General features: G+C 42.4%; 1 protein-coding gene across 1 annotated transcript in view; it reads left to right on the top strand.

Annotated features, from left to right (window-relative positions):
- The window catches only part of LOC124150101 (focadhesin-like), a 586,265-nt gene that overhangs the window by 381,251 nt on the left and 189,652 nt on the right, over positions 1-15,362 (top strand). Inside the window, exon 5 of the mRNA XM_048398021.1 lies at positions 478-579. Within this exon, the coding sequence (XP_048253978.1) occupies positions 478-579 (102 nt within the window). The remainder of the gene's footprint in view (positions 1-477; positions 580-15,362) is intronic.

The following is a 15,362-nucleotide window of genomic DNA, read 5'->3' as shown; positions in this document are numbered from 1 at the left end:
ATTTGATTGAAATGGTACTTTGAAAACGATTCTGATATTTTGCAATTTCTTGTGATAAGTTTTTCAACATCAGATTAGAGTTATCTCCCCTCCTCTCAATTGAAACAAGGTCTTCTTACGCGAATGGCGAATTTAGATGGCTGATGTACAATGTTGTGATTAAAAAGTTCAGAGGTAAAACATGCCATAAGTTGGAGTTCATTTCTTTTGATTGTTATTAAACATAGAGTGAGAGCCTCAGCGAGTGGGGTATTCCGGTTATATCACGGCGTGTCAGCTTGATGTGGAAAGACTGCCCCAAAAGTGATGCAGGTCGTCCAATATATAAGGTCATCAAGCTGCGAGCCCATATTCGAATCTCCAGAAATGACGTCATAATAGAACTATGTTTTATCATGAAATAAACCATGCTTTGTTCTTTATTGTTCTTCATTTATGGCGTAGCTGTCTTATATCAGTTCTGGTTTCTTCTTACAGAAGCCTTCAAGGAGTTGTTCCAGCTATTTCCCAACTGTTGACGTTACAAGCAGAGGCAGTCGTTGAGGCCGGACACAGCTACGAGTGCCCCTACTCAATCAGGTACTTTAGGACTGATAATATGTGCCCTTACTCAATCAGGTACTTTAGGACTGATAATATGTGCCCTTACTCAGTCAGGTACTTTAGGACTGATAATATGTGCCCTTACTCAATCAGGTACTTTAGGACTGATAATATGTGCCCTTACTCAATCAGGTACTTTAGGACTGATAATATGTGCCCTTACTCAGTCAGGTACTTTAGGACTGATAATATGTGCCCTTACTCAATCAGGTACTTTAGGACTGATAATATGTGCCCTTACTCAGTCAGGTACTTTTGGACTGATAATATGTGCTCTTACTCAATCAGGTACTTTTGGACTGATAATATGTGCCCTGACTCAATAAGGTACTTTTGGACTGATAATATGTGCCCTTACTCAATCAGGTACTTTTGGACTGATAATATGTGCTCTTATTCAATCAGGTACTTTTGGACTGATAATATGTGCTCTTATTCAATCAGGTACTGAATCAACATGCCGAACCCCATTCTCGAACAGGGCACCTAGTTATTTCCATGCAGTGCCCCTTCAATACTGAATCGATGCACACATCCTTATTTCAATGTGGTGCTCTTGTAAAGCATTTTATCCCTTGACAGAATTTCACTCAATTTGTATCAGGTGAGCTACATCACTACAACAAGTGAAGGCATGCAAACTTAATTGCACAATATTTTTTATCAGATTCACAGTTTTTGTCATTTCATGAAATAACTTGTTTAACAATTAGCCAGGCCTTACATTTTGCCACTTGTGACGTCAGACAGTGAGATGAGATCCCCTTGCAGACAGGGAGAGGGACATGAGGCCCCCCCTCATATAAGCCAGGTGATGCTTCAATGGAGTGACATTTACCGTGTCACATCTGTGGGATGAGTGACATGAAGCAAGCTCATACCTGATACTAGTACAACATGATCCGGGTATGAAAACATCAAGCCTGATCTATAGAGACATTTTAGGTGTTGATGATTGGAAAGGGAACATGTCTGTCATGTTAATGTGAGACTTACATACATGTTTACCAGAGATGTTATCTCTCTTTGACTTTATGTAGTCCTAGTCTGATGGAGAATGGTGGATTTATTTATTAACGTCTGACTAAGTAAACTCACTCACTCACACACTCACACACTCACTCACTCACTCACTCACTCACTCACTCACTCACTCACTCACTCACTCACTCACTCACCAAGGCATGTCACAAGCACGTTTACTGTCAGATCCATGCAAAGTAAAAAGGTTTTAGATTAAACCACCACCATGGTTTCTATCCCTCACAGGACCGCCTCCGTGGTCTGGAGGTAGAGCGTCCGCCCCGAGAGCGGAAGGTCCAGTGTTCGATCCCCGACCGCGTCATACCAAAAGACGTTAAAAGATGGTACTTGTTGTTACCCTGTCTGGTGCTCGGCATTAAGGGTCTAAAACAAGGACTGGTCGGCTCGGAGTCAGTATACTGTGTCTCAATCGGGTATTCATGTTAAACTGCGGCATGGTATCTCATTGAGCTAGCACTATAAATCGGCGTTGGACTAATACAAACAGCCACACACACACACGTGCATGCACGTCGCTATTTAAGTGCAATAATCTTGAACGCGACGTTAAACCCAATTTCACCTCACCTCACCTATCCCTCACAGCAGCTGTCTTGTTGTTTTCTGTTCTGTAGCCATGATCAAAGCCTTGCCCACACACTTCCACCCCACAGACAGCAAGTGTCATCCTCATCTGGGTCTCTCCTCCTCCCTACATCACCTCCCTGTGGGGTGCAGCTTCCATGTGTCTGTACCATAGTTCCATGTCCGCCGATATAGGCCCCCTCACAATAGGCGTGCAGCCACTGGGGATTGGCATTGTTCAGGTGTTAAGTCCATGCCGGATAATTCACATTTACCGCATCCCAGAAGAGATGTGAGGATTTCTTTCAATTTGCCCCCTGTTGTCGACCAAAAATTTTTTTGAAATGTCATGTAGCTTTTTAAGTATGTTTACCTTTCACGTTTGTAACTGATTACACATGTCAAAGGTCAAGGGAATTCTCAAGGTTGTACATGTAAAACATAACACCCGAGAATATTCAGCCTCGATAGCCTGCAGCCCAGATTCCATTGGACATAAAAGGCTAACGAGAGGTGAGTGAGTGAGTGAGTGAGTTGGGTTTAACGCCGCTTTTAACAGTATTCCAGTTATATCATGGCGTGTCAGCTTAATGTGGGAGGAAAGCCCGAAGTGATGCAGGTCTCAGACGTTTACCACTTCAGTGAAACCCACGAGCACGGGTATGGTGCTGACAAACCTAGAAACATAATTGGGGCGAACCGGGATTCGAACCCACAATCATAGGTTTCTGTCGTGCCCAAGGGACGCAACTCTGCACAGCGAATCGCGGCGCCTTAGACGACTGGGCCACCCGTGGCCCCCTAACGAGAGGTGAAATGGAATGGATCACTGATAATCAGTGATGACACCAGGTGTTCACCAAACTCCTATTTTCTTTGAGATGCCAGGGCTACCAAGGCATTGGGTCATGCACAAAAAGCATGGTTCTATGTGAGTCTAGTTCTGTATGAGTGTACATCTGTATATTGTTATCACTCACCCAAAATGCTACAACGGTTTGCTTCAGTGTTCTCATTTCGGTTTTTAGATGGTGCCTCAGTGCTTTGTTTCCTTCAGTACTAGTTATAGAGCTTAGAAAAGAACATCATTCTATAAAAAAATTGAATTCTCAAAAACAAGTTAAGAAACAATCGATTCATAGTCACTCATGTTAGTTCAACACGAGACAACATCAGATTCTTTTATAGTAGAAATCATTGGGCCGATATCTTGTCCGAATTCTATTGTACAGCTGTAATAAGACCTCCGATAACACAGCTCTGGTTCTGCAGTCCCCTGAAAAGCGCGGCATACAGACTGGAGCGTCTCTTTATAGGAGGGCCAGGATTATATAATGAAAACAAGGGATTGGGATTGATAAGGCAGGGAAGCAATTCCGTCAAGATAGTTTAAATGGATCTCCTTCTGCCTTTAATGAAGTCTCCCTTGGTCTTAAATGAAGCCTCCCTGTATCCTGGGGGATGGGGGTACCAATGGCTCTGGCCACCAGTCATCACAACTCCCCACTTAACCCTCATTGCTATTCACATTCAGCCTTTCATCATATTGCTGAGTTATCAAATTGAATATTGGTGAAAAACACATGGGAATGATTATTTATGATGCAGAAGGTTGTTTTTTAAGGACTGGAGGGCATGTGTTTGGCGTTTTGTAAAATATAAAAATGTTGGACTATTAGCAGTACATGTTAATTCAAGGTTGCAGCTGGTTCGATATTTGTCAAATTAAAATCATGGAAGTTGTCATAGATTGGACATTCGTATTATATCCTGAAGGGTTTTGATTATTTTTTAGTTTAGGATTGAAGAATTATTGTAGATATATGATAACGAGTGGTTGTTAGGTGTGTTTCCCATAAAACCACTGTGTCCTTAAAGTACTCTGAACAAGCTTGTGGGGAGGGGTTCGTTAATGGAGGTCATCAGACACTGTAGGCTTGATAATCAAGATGTAGTAAAAAATATTGGAAGGTGCAACATGACATTGACAATTGGGTTGTGCATTTAAAATCTTTTTGAAACATTTAATTTCAGAGTGAGGAATAACATTTTTCAGAGTAAATAATGATGGAATTTTCACATGTGTTAAAGGCACCATCAGACATCGAAATCTGAAGAGAAAATATGGAGAAATATTTAATATACAAAAGTATATTTGAAGGTAATGAGTAATCAAAATGGGCACTCACAGCATGGGTATTAGCTAAAAGTACCTTTATAAGGATAGATGCAGCCATATATCTGGAACATATTTTTGAATTTGGTGTTGAGCAACCAACGAGCATGCTCATTTTTTAAGTGTTAACCAAAAAGGATCAAACTTTTATAAAAATAGCTATTTGTGACGTAAATTATGGTCAGCATGTCATCTGGTTTGCTGAATTCCAAGTGGTTGATGATACTCTGTGTTTTAAAGTAAAAAGTCCCTAGTCAAAGTGTCAATTAGCTGGTTGAAAGTTTTGGAGCTGTCCGAAAAGGACACCAATCAGGCTGTTGCCATTGTTGCATGCAATGCAAACATTTGTAGAACACTTCAGACATGTGTGGCATATTGAATATGCCATTTTCACTCACTCCACAGTATTGGTGCCACTTAACTATAGGGCTGGATTAATCAATATGTATTGTAAAGCTTGTTTGAGTTTGAAATTATTTGAAATGAGAACTCTGCTAATCTAAGAAGTTGACAAAACCCCAAGGTGAGCTAGGTTATGGCCTAACTCTATTTCTGTAAGAATAACAAATTATTGCCAGAATGGACTAGATGAGAAAACGTGAGTAGGAAGTCAAGTAAAGTGTTTCCAATTCAGTTAATCAGTTACAGATCTGTTTGTGGAGAGGAGAGTGTCAATAGATGCTGCTGCAATATTTCAGCATGATGGCATTTGAGTGAGGTCAGGCAAACTAGTGATTGATAGTAGGAGCAACAATCCATGCAGCTGGGGTATTGAGAAGCCAGAATCGTAACAGATGTCCAAGATGACCGCACATCACAATGGAATCAACAGATCGAGTGATTTGGCCCGCTTGCACCATGTTATAGTTGACATATAAACTTTCTATAATTTTGCATAATGACCTAAATTAGCATCAGTTTTACTTGTTAAGAGTGAATTCCTGGCACAGAATCAACTGCAGCAACAATAGTGTGATATCGACAGTCTTCCTAAATGGTTGAATGCCAGTTTCTGCATTTCAAAATATGTGTGTCAGATTATGTAGAACAACAAATGTATTAAGACAGAATATTAATGGGGGGATCGGGTAGCCTAGTGGTTGAAGTGTTAGCTCGTCACACTGAAGACCTGGGTTTGATTCCCAACCTGGGTACAATGTATGAAGCCCATTTCTTGTGTCCCCCTCTGTTATATTTCTGGAATATTGGTAAAAGTGGCGTAAAACCATACTCACTCACTCATTCAGAATATTAATCCAGGGTAGGTTTTAAAAATGGATATTTTGTATGAATATGTTGAGACTTTTTATAAACATTTTGTGAGAGATAGGAACTCAAACATTCCATTATTTCCACATCATTGTTATTTTACCATTTGAAACTTGCATTGAATAATGGCTTTTAAAGGATTTTACATTTGAAGTGAGAAAGGATGTCCTGGTGTGTATGTTTTGTGGGTCTGTCTTTGAAATCTTGACACTGTAGCTCATTAAAATGTCAGGATCCGTATCTAAGCAACAGGGGCAAGTTGAATTAGAAAATCATCACACATGATGTTATTCTTCACAGAGGTTTGAAACACACTCGCTGTTTATAATCCCTGCGTACAGCTCAGCCTGACTCATTCAGATATAGTTTCTTTAATGTTCAAGGCCAGCTGATTTTACAAATTTCATTTGTTTAAGCACAGAAGTTTTGGAGTTGAGTTGCTGTGTTCTTGTACTGTACTGTTTGACATCTGATCAGAGGCCTGGTTCCTGATTAGCTGAAGAATATACACCATCCAGCTCAAGTTTACACACTTTGATGAATACATACGAGTACCTGAAGGCTGTTTTACAGAAAGTAGCAAACCCATCGCATATATTGAAATACTCTCACTTAGGTGTCACGCTCTAAGATGTCTCTGGACTTTTCATGGTGGTAGTGCGATGTACATGATCAACAGAAATGGGTCGGTTCTCTTAAATGGGGACTAGGCTTGGGACATTTGGCATCCCCAGCTAGTCCCTGGGGCATCACATTCTTAGTCTGATCATATGGCACTGTGACAGTAGGAGACCCATGGCACTGTGACAGTAGAGTCTCTCCATGGCACTGTGACAGTAGGAGACCCATGGCACTGTGACAGTAGAGTCTCTCTATGGCACTGTGACAGTAGGGTCTCTCTATGGCACTGTGACAGTAGGGTCTCTCCATGGCACTGTGATGGTAGACTCTCTATGGCACTGTGACAGTAGGGTCTCTCTATGGCACTGTGGCAGTAGGGTCTCTCTATGGCACTGTGACAGTAGGGTCTCTCTATGGCACTGTGACAGTAGGGTCTCTCTATGGCACTGTGACATTTGGGTCTCTCTATGGCACTGTGACAGTAGGGTCTCTCTATGGCACTGTTACAGTAGGGTCTCTCTATGACACTGTGACAGTAGGGTCTCTCTATGGCACTGTGACAGTAGGGTCTCTCTATGGCACTGTGACAGTAGGGTCTCTCTATGGCACTGTGGCAGTAGGGTCTCTCTATGGCACTGTGATAGTAGGGTCTCTCTATGGCACTGTGACAGTAGGGTCTCTCCATGGCACTGTGACAGTAGGGTCTCTCTATGGCACTGTGACAGTAGGGTCTCTCTATGACACTGTGACAGTAGGGTCTCTCTATGGCACTGTGACAGTAGGGTCTCTCTATGGCACTGTGACAGTAGAGTCTCCCCATGGCACTGTGACAGTAGGGTCTCTCCATGGCACTGTGACAGTAGGGTCTCTCCATGGCACTGTGATGGTAGACTCTTTCTATGGCACTGTAACAGTAGGGTCTCTCTATGGCACTGTGACAGTAGGGTCTCTCCATGGCACTGTGATGGTAGACTCTCTATGGCACTGTGACAGTAGGGTCTCTCTATGGCACTGTGGCAGTAGGGTCTCTCTATGGCACTGTGATAGTAGGGTCTCTCTATGGCACTGTGACAGTAGGGTCTCTCTATGGCACTGTGACAGTAGAGTCTCTCTATGGCACTGTGACAGTAGGGTCCCTCTATGACACTGTGACAGTAGGGTCTCTCTATGGCACTGTGACAGTAGGGTCTCTCTATGGCACTGTGACAGTAGAGTCTCCCCATGGCACTGTGACAGTAGGGTCTCTCCATGGCACTGTGACAGTAGGGTCTCTCAATGGCACTGTGACAGTAGGGTCTCTCCATGGCACTGTGACAGTAGGGTCTCTCTATGGCACTGTGACAGTAGGGTCTCTCTATGACACTGTGACAGTAGGGTCTCTCTATGGCACTATGACTGTAGGGTCTCTCTATGGCACTGTGACAGTAGGGTCTCTCTATGATACTGTGACAGTAGGGTCTCTCTATGGCACTGTGACAGTAGGGTCTCTCCATGGCACTGTAACAGTAGGGTCTCTCTATGGCACTGTGACTGTAGATTCTCTCCATGGCACTGTGACAGTAGGGTCTCTCCATGACACTGTGACAGTAGGGTCTCTATGACACTGTGACAGTAGGGTCTCTCTATGGCACTGTGACTGTAGGGTCTCACTATGGCACTGTGACAGTAGGGTCTCTCTATGACACTGTGGCAGTAGGGTCTCTCTATGGCACTGTGACAGTAGGGTCTCTCTATGGCACTGTGACAGTAGGGTCTCTCTATGGCACTGTGACAGTAGGGTCTCTCTATGGCACTGTGACTGTAGAGTCTCTCCATGGCACTGTGACAGTAGGGTCTCTCTATGACACTGTGACAGTAGGGTCTCTCTATGGCACTGTGACAGTAGGGTCTCTCTATGGCACTGTGACAGTAGGGTCTCTCTATGGCACTGTGACAGTAGGGTCTCTCTATGACACTGTGACAGTAGGGTCTCTCCATGGCACTGTGACAGTAGGATCTCTCTATGGTACTGTGACTGTAGAGTCTCTCTATGGCACTGTGACAGTAGGGTCTCTCTATGACACTGTGACAGTAGGGTCTCTCTATGACACTGTGACAGTAGGGTCTCTCTATGGCACTGTGACTGTAGGGTCTCTCTATGGCACTGTGACAGAAGGGTCTCTCTATGACACTGTGACAGTAGGGTCTCTCCATGGCACTGTGACAGTAGGATCTCTCTATGGCACTGTGACAGTAGGGTCTCTCCATGGCACTGTAACAGTAGGGTCTCTCTATGGCACTGTGACAGTAGAGTCTCTCCATGGCACTGTGACAGTAGGGTCTCTCCATGGCACTGTGACAGTAGGGTCTCTCCATGGCACTGTGACAGTAGGGTCTCTCTATGGCACTGTGACAGTAGGGTCTCTTTATGACACTGTGACAGTAGGGTCTCTCTCTGGCACTGTGACTGTAGGGTCTCTCTATGGCACTGTGACAGTAGGGTCTCTCTATGACACTGTGACAGTAGGGTCCCTCCGTGGCACTGTAACAGTAGGGTCTCTCTAGGGCACTGTGACTGTAGAGTCTCTCCATGGCACTGTGACAGTAGGGTCTCTCCATGGCACTGTGACAGTAGGGTCTCTCCATGGCACTGTGACAGTAGGGTCTCTTTATGGCACTGTGACAGTAGGGTCTCTTTATGACACTGTGACAGTAGGGTCTCTCTATGGCACTGTGACAGTAGGGTCTCTCTATGGCACTGTGACAGTAGGGTCTCTCCATGGCACCATGACAGTAGGGTCTCTCTATGGCACAGTGACAGTAGAGTCTCTCCATGGCACTGTGACAGTAGGGTCTCTCCATGGCACTGTGATAGTAGGGTCTCTCCATGGCACTGTGACAGTAGGGTCTCTCCATGGCACCGTGACAGTAGGGTCTCTCTATGGCATTGTGACTGTAGAGTCTCTCCATGGCACTGTGACAGTAGGGTCTCTCCATGGCACTGTGACAGTAGAGTCTCCCCATGGCACTGTGACAGTAGGGTCTCTCCATGGCACTGTGACAGAAGAGTCTCTCTATGGCACTGTGACAGTAGAGTCTCTCCATGGCACTGTGACAGTAGGGTCTCTCTATGGCACAGTGACAGTAGAGTCTCTCCATGGCACTGTGACAGTAGGGTCTCTCCATGGCACTGACAGTGGGGTCTCTCTATGGCACTGTGACAGTAGGGTCTCTCCATGGCACTGTGACAGTGGGGTCTCTCTATGGCACTGTGACAGTGGGGTCTCCCTATGGCACTGTGACAGTAGGGTCTCTCTCTGGCACTGTGACAGTAGGGTCTCTCTATGGCACTGTGACAGTAGAGTCTCCCCATGGCACTGTGACAGTAGGGTCTCTCCATGGCACTGTGACAGTAGAGTCTCCCCATGGCACTGTGACAGTAGGGTCTCTCCATGGCACTGTGACAGAAGAGTCTCTCTATGGCACTGTGACAGTAGAGTCTCTCCATGGCACTGTGACAGTAGGGTCTCTCTATGGCACTGTGACAGTAGAGTCTCTCCATGGCACTGTGACAGTAGGGTCTCTCCATGGCACTGTGACAGTAGGGTCTCTCTATGGCACTGTGACAGTAGAGTCTCTCCATGGCACTGTGACAGTAGGGTCTCTCCATGGCACTGACAGTGGGGTCTCTCTATGGCACTGTGACAGTAGGGTCTCTCCATGGCACTGTGACAGTAGGGTCTCTCTCTGGCACTGTGACAGTAGAGTCTCCCCATGGCACTGTGACAGTAGGGTCTCTCCATGGCACTGTGACAGTAGAGTCTCCCCATGGCACTGTGACAGTAGGGTCTCTCCATGGCACTGTGACAGAAGAGTCTCTCTATGGCACTGTGACAGTAGAGTCTCTCCATGGCACTGTGACAGTAGGGTCTCTCTATGGCACTGTGACAGTAGGGTCTCTCTATGGCACTGTGACAGTAGGGTCTCTCTATGGCACTGTGACAGTAGAGTCTCTCCATGGCACTGTGACAGTAGGGTCTCTCCATGGCACTGTGACAGTGGGGTCTCTCTATGGCACTGTGACAGTAGGGTCTCTCTATGGCACTGTGAGATCAAGATCCATGGATTTCAACTTCAAGATTTCTGGATTTTAAATTTCAAGATCGGTGTATTTCAATTCCTATTTCCTTTAAATACAACATTTTGAGGCCCCTTCTTCCCCTTCATCAGATGTTCATCATGAGTATCCTCTGAACATTGTTCTTCATGATGTTGCAAAAAGTGCTTAATCCTTCAGCCTACACGGTAGCATGTTTCTTCACATTTCCCATTATTATACCACAACAATTGTGTGAAGGATATATTGGTTGATATTGGCATGTATATCTGTTTTGATTGAACTAATATTTGAAACAATTACTTTGCATATATTTGACTCAGCCTAATGTTCTATTTCTTGCTCAAGCGTTGTTGGATGAGGATTACACCATTCCATGTTTCAGTAAAGCTTTCAGGAAGCTTTGTGGTAGGACATTTCCAAATTTGACACATCAGTGACCAAAATGATGTCTGAGGCAGATCCCTATTTTGACTTGTACAGTATGGTCTTGTGTATGTTTTGGTGAACAATTGACTTGCCTTTGCATGTGTTGTGATGAATACCACTGGTGGGGCTGAATACGTTCACTTTCCGCAAACCCCAGGTATCATTAACAGTGGTTCATAAACACACTCTGCTTTTATTAGATTTCTTTTTATTATGGAAAGATTTTTTTTCTCTTTCGCATCTCCAAAAATATTATTTAGAAACCTTCCATAAGTTTGATTCTTTGCAATATAGAAAGTACTTTGACAAGTTTTCCTTTTTGTGAAAGTCTTAGTCGAACATCAGAAGTACCATGTAAGTCTGATATGTTTTATGTTAATCTGAAAAGCAGTAACCTGATATCAAAGCCTAATCTAAAGATAATTTTGTCTTACTCATGCAGGCTGATTGAGTTAACTCATCAATAATTGTCTGTTACGGAGCGGAATATGATATTCCAGTAAATATGTCTGTCTGGCAGGTGTCCATGTCCGTAATAGGTCTGTGAGCGGCATATGTCTGTAGGAAATATTGGCACACATTTTCTGACTAGCTATGATGGAGACATGTCAGCTGGATTCCTTGCCCGTGGAGTTGGATCATTTTGAGGTCTTACTTTAAGTGCTTCATTTGGCTGAAATGGATAAGAAATTGAACAGATCGATGTCAAATTCCAGCAATTTAAGAAGAATAAGGAACCTCTGGAGGCAGTAGACAGACAATCGAGTTATGGTCATTATCCTTGACCACTGAGGATTATGGGATTGACCAAGACCATCTTCGTCAATCTATTTAATTTGAAATTGAATACATCTATGAGATAGCAATCTTTGACAAGTTTTCCTTGAATCAATAATGTCTGTAGGGTCATGGTGTGTGAGAAAAAAATCTGTAATTGGAATGTATAAAAGTTTAATATTTAGAGATTTTATTCTAAAAAGAGATTCACTGTTCTGCTATTGTTGATAGACAGTAGATTTCCTTTTTTATGTATCCCAGGGCATCAGATTTCTGTGAATATGTTGAAGTAATCTCCCCTTTGTATATTCTTTAAAACTTCTAACAGCATCAATGACATGTTCATTTTCCAGTTCCTTTCATTGCAATAGTAAAGAATCCTTATTCTTGTTGGCTGTAGATAAAATGCAGTTTAATTTCAGAACTACATCTTCAACAAGGTAATATAATTTCTCAAAAAACAAAATCTTCTTTTACTATCTCATGAAATCACTTTGTAATCAACCTTGGATGTCTGAAACTTCCTCTACATTGTGTGCCCATCATGTGAGAAGTGAGAATATTGCTAAAAGCGGCGTAAAACCATACTCACTCACTCATACTTAAGTTGAGAGAGTATGCTTCTGAAGCAACTGATCACAGTTGTGTTTAACACTGTCGGAAACCATTGTGTGTTTTGAGATTGGCAGTTGTGTTGGAGTTTTTGTCAGTTCCAAGTAAAATAAATGTTGCTCAATTACATCCACAAATCTCAAAACACTTGTGTTTTGATCTCCCGAGTATTATCACTGTAAGGTTTATTCTGAACATTTTTCATGAAAAGCCTCTCGGGGATTCGCGACAATGCTGGTTGTAAGAGCCTAGTCTTTGTACACCCAGATATCAATCACTGGAATGTCTGGTTATTAAGACAGCAGTTATATCACTGGAATATTGCTGAGCTTGGTTTTTCCCAACAAACAAATACATTTGGCATGGTTCTTTGAATTGCCACTTGGCTGAAAGCTGTCACAGTGATATCATAATAGGCAGTGCCTATGCATGTCATAATTAATATTCATAAGTAGTAAACGAGTATGGATCATCGGTCGGAGAGACAACAGCAACACAGCAGAATAGATCAGAAGGCTTGTGTCATCATGAAAAAGATATTGAGCATGTCACTCAACTTCAGAACTGCGAGTTTGTATGATCGTTTGCCACACTTGATTGTTACTTCAAGCGCACTTGGGATTGTTTTTATGTAATTCAGAAGCCTCCCTGTTTCTCATTGCTGTTTGTTCTCCATCTTGAACATATGCAACATTTCATGCTTCATCTTTCAGGAGCTTGCTTTGCATTTGTGAAAATAATGCTCCCAACTTGAAGATGATGGTAAAATGTCTGAAGGGTTGTTCAATTATTGACCACTTTCTGGCTGTTTTCTTAATAAATGTGGTGTGTTGTCCCAAATTAGATTGGGGCTGAACATTTTTAAAAGAAGTTGATCTGTTTGTCACTTGAATGTGACTGTTGAAATTGCAAATGAGAAAAGACTGTGATTGATCCTGCTGCCCGTCATAGACAAACCAGGTCGAGTTTTGCATTCACTTAAAACAACTCCCCGATTTTCTCATCTTCATTCTTTATAGAAAATCCTCTCAAATGAAAGCGGAATGAGAAGCAAAGAAAGGACATCATGTGAGAGAACAGGTAATTACAGCTGAAAATTGCCCCTCATCAATCATAATTTAACACAAATGTGAACCCAGTACAAGGTGTTTTCAAGGAAATCCTCAATTTATGTACAGAGAGATTGTTACAACGATAATCATTCCAAGACATTTTCCTGATGAGATCATAGAGAATTAGTTAGGAGGAAAATGATCCCCAACTTTCAATTTTGACTTGGAAGGAGCATGAAAATGAACTCCCATTGAGACTGGTATGTGATTTAATGTTGGTCTTGATAGGGGAACAGTTTCCTGATTATGTCTGGAGGAAAAATGTTTCATTTTGTGGGTAGATTAGTGATGAGGAAGTGATCAGTTGCAAATTAATCAGTTTTCAGTTGCCTTTACAGTGATTGAAAATATTGATATGGGAATGCATGAGACGACTGGTGCCTCTTCATACAAGAGGAGAATGTGTATCTGAGAGTATCATTGGCATCCGAGACTGTCCGAGAGTATTAAATAATCATTAGGTGTAGAACACATTTCTCCGAAGAAGTTGACTTTTTGTCAGTGCTAAAACATAAAATTATATCGACATTTGGTACATGAATTGCTACAAATCACTGGTGAATTGATTGTGATGAATATTTACGACTACTGGTTTTCCGATGCTTGTTTTTAACACAAGATAGTACTATTTGTCAGAACTGAAAGCTTAATGTTGTACTCCAGGACCTTTCATATCTACAGATCTACAAGATACCATTTGATTTAAGGATCTTATTAGGTGATTAACTTGGTTTACAAATTTTGTTCTTCCTGTCGACGGTCACAAAAATTGCATGATACTGACGAAAATATGGTTCATTTATAAGGAAAAAAGTGGTATTTCTTGTTTTGTCAGTGTTTAATCATTATTCTATAATAATAACTCGTTGTGAGATTGTGTTTTTAATGGAAAATAATGGTGAAAAACCGGGTGCCAACATGATGGTTGAGGGCTTTCCTCCCCCATTGAGCTGAACCGCTGTCATGTAACTGGATTATTGTTCAAAGCGGCATTAAACCCTACTCACTCACTCACTCACCTAAGGAATCAAACAGAAACTTGAACCACAAGGCTGTTCACTTCCACAGTTAAGACACCTGACATTTATCACTCTGGTGAAACACACACACACACACATAGATCTGCTGATAAAACCAAGGATCATAAGATCAGTGGATCGTGGCACAGCTAAGGGATGCAACTCTGAATAGTAAATTGGCACCTTGAACTACTGAAGTATTACATAACTGGTATTTCTAGTTTGGTCAATGTTTATTATTTGATAATAACCAACTTTTATTGTGAGATTGTGTATTTTGATGGAAAGTAATTGTGAAAAAAATAGGTTTCAAAATGATGGTTGACAGACTGTAGGGCTTTCCTCTTTCATTAAACTGAACCGCTGTGATATAACTGGAATACTGTTCGAAGCGGCATTAAACCCAATTCACTCACCCACCCAAGGAATCAAACTGAGGCTCCTCACTTCCACAGTTGAGACAGCTGCACCTCTCAGCTGACATTTACCCCTTTGGTGAAACACACACACAGATATGATGATAAAACCAAAGATCATAATCAGGGATCCAAAAGCTAAGATCAGCAGATTGTGGCACAGCTTAGGTACACAACTCTGAATAGTAAATTGGCACCTTAAACCACATTTTCCCCTGAGTTAAATGAGTTAAGCATAATATGACTGACCACCACAAGTGTATCATTCCTCATCCTCAAGTTGTCGATGTGCTGATGGGACTTGATAAGGAGATCTCCATCAAAGACTTTGGCTTATTAGTTTCCCCCATGGAGAACTTATCCAATTAATTGACCATGAATCATGTTACATTCACCGTATGGTATCACATCATAACATGAGCGGTATTTTCTTAGGAACTGGGGATTATGAAAACCCTTGACAGGATGGAAGCCAGTTGCTGCTAATTTCACATGAATTACGCATGTCGTGACTGTAACCCCGGCTTGACTTGTATCACTTGTTGTCAGAGCTGATGATGCAGGAACACGTCACATGCAGCATGTTGTCCAAACTGTTTCACTCATTCACTCAAGTGTCAGAAA

Source organism: Haliotis rufescens, unplaced genomic scaffold, assembly GCF_023055435.1.
Source record: "Haliotis rufescens isolate VD_foot unplaced genomic scaffold, xgHalRufe1.0.p SCAF_1, whole genome shotgun sequence".
Taxonomy (NCBI): domain Eukaryota; kingdom Metazoa; phylum Mollusca; class Gastropoda; order Lepetellida; family Haliotidae; genus Haliotis; species Haliotis rufescens.
This window is presented reverse-complemented; position numbering and strand designations above follow the sequence as displayed.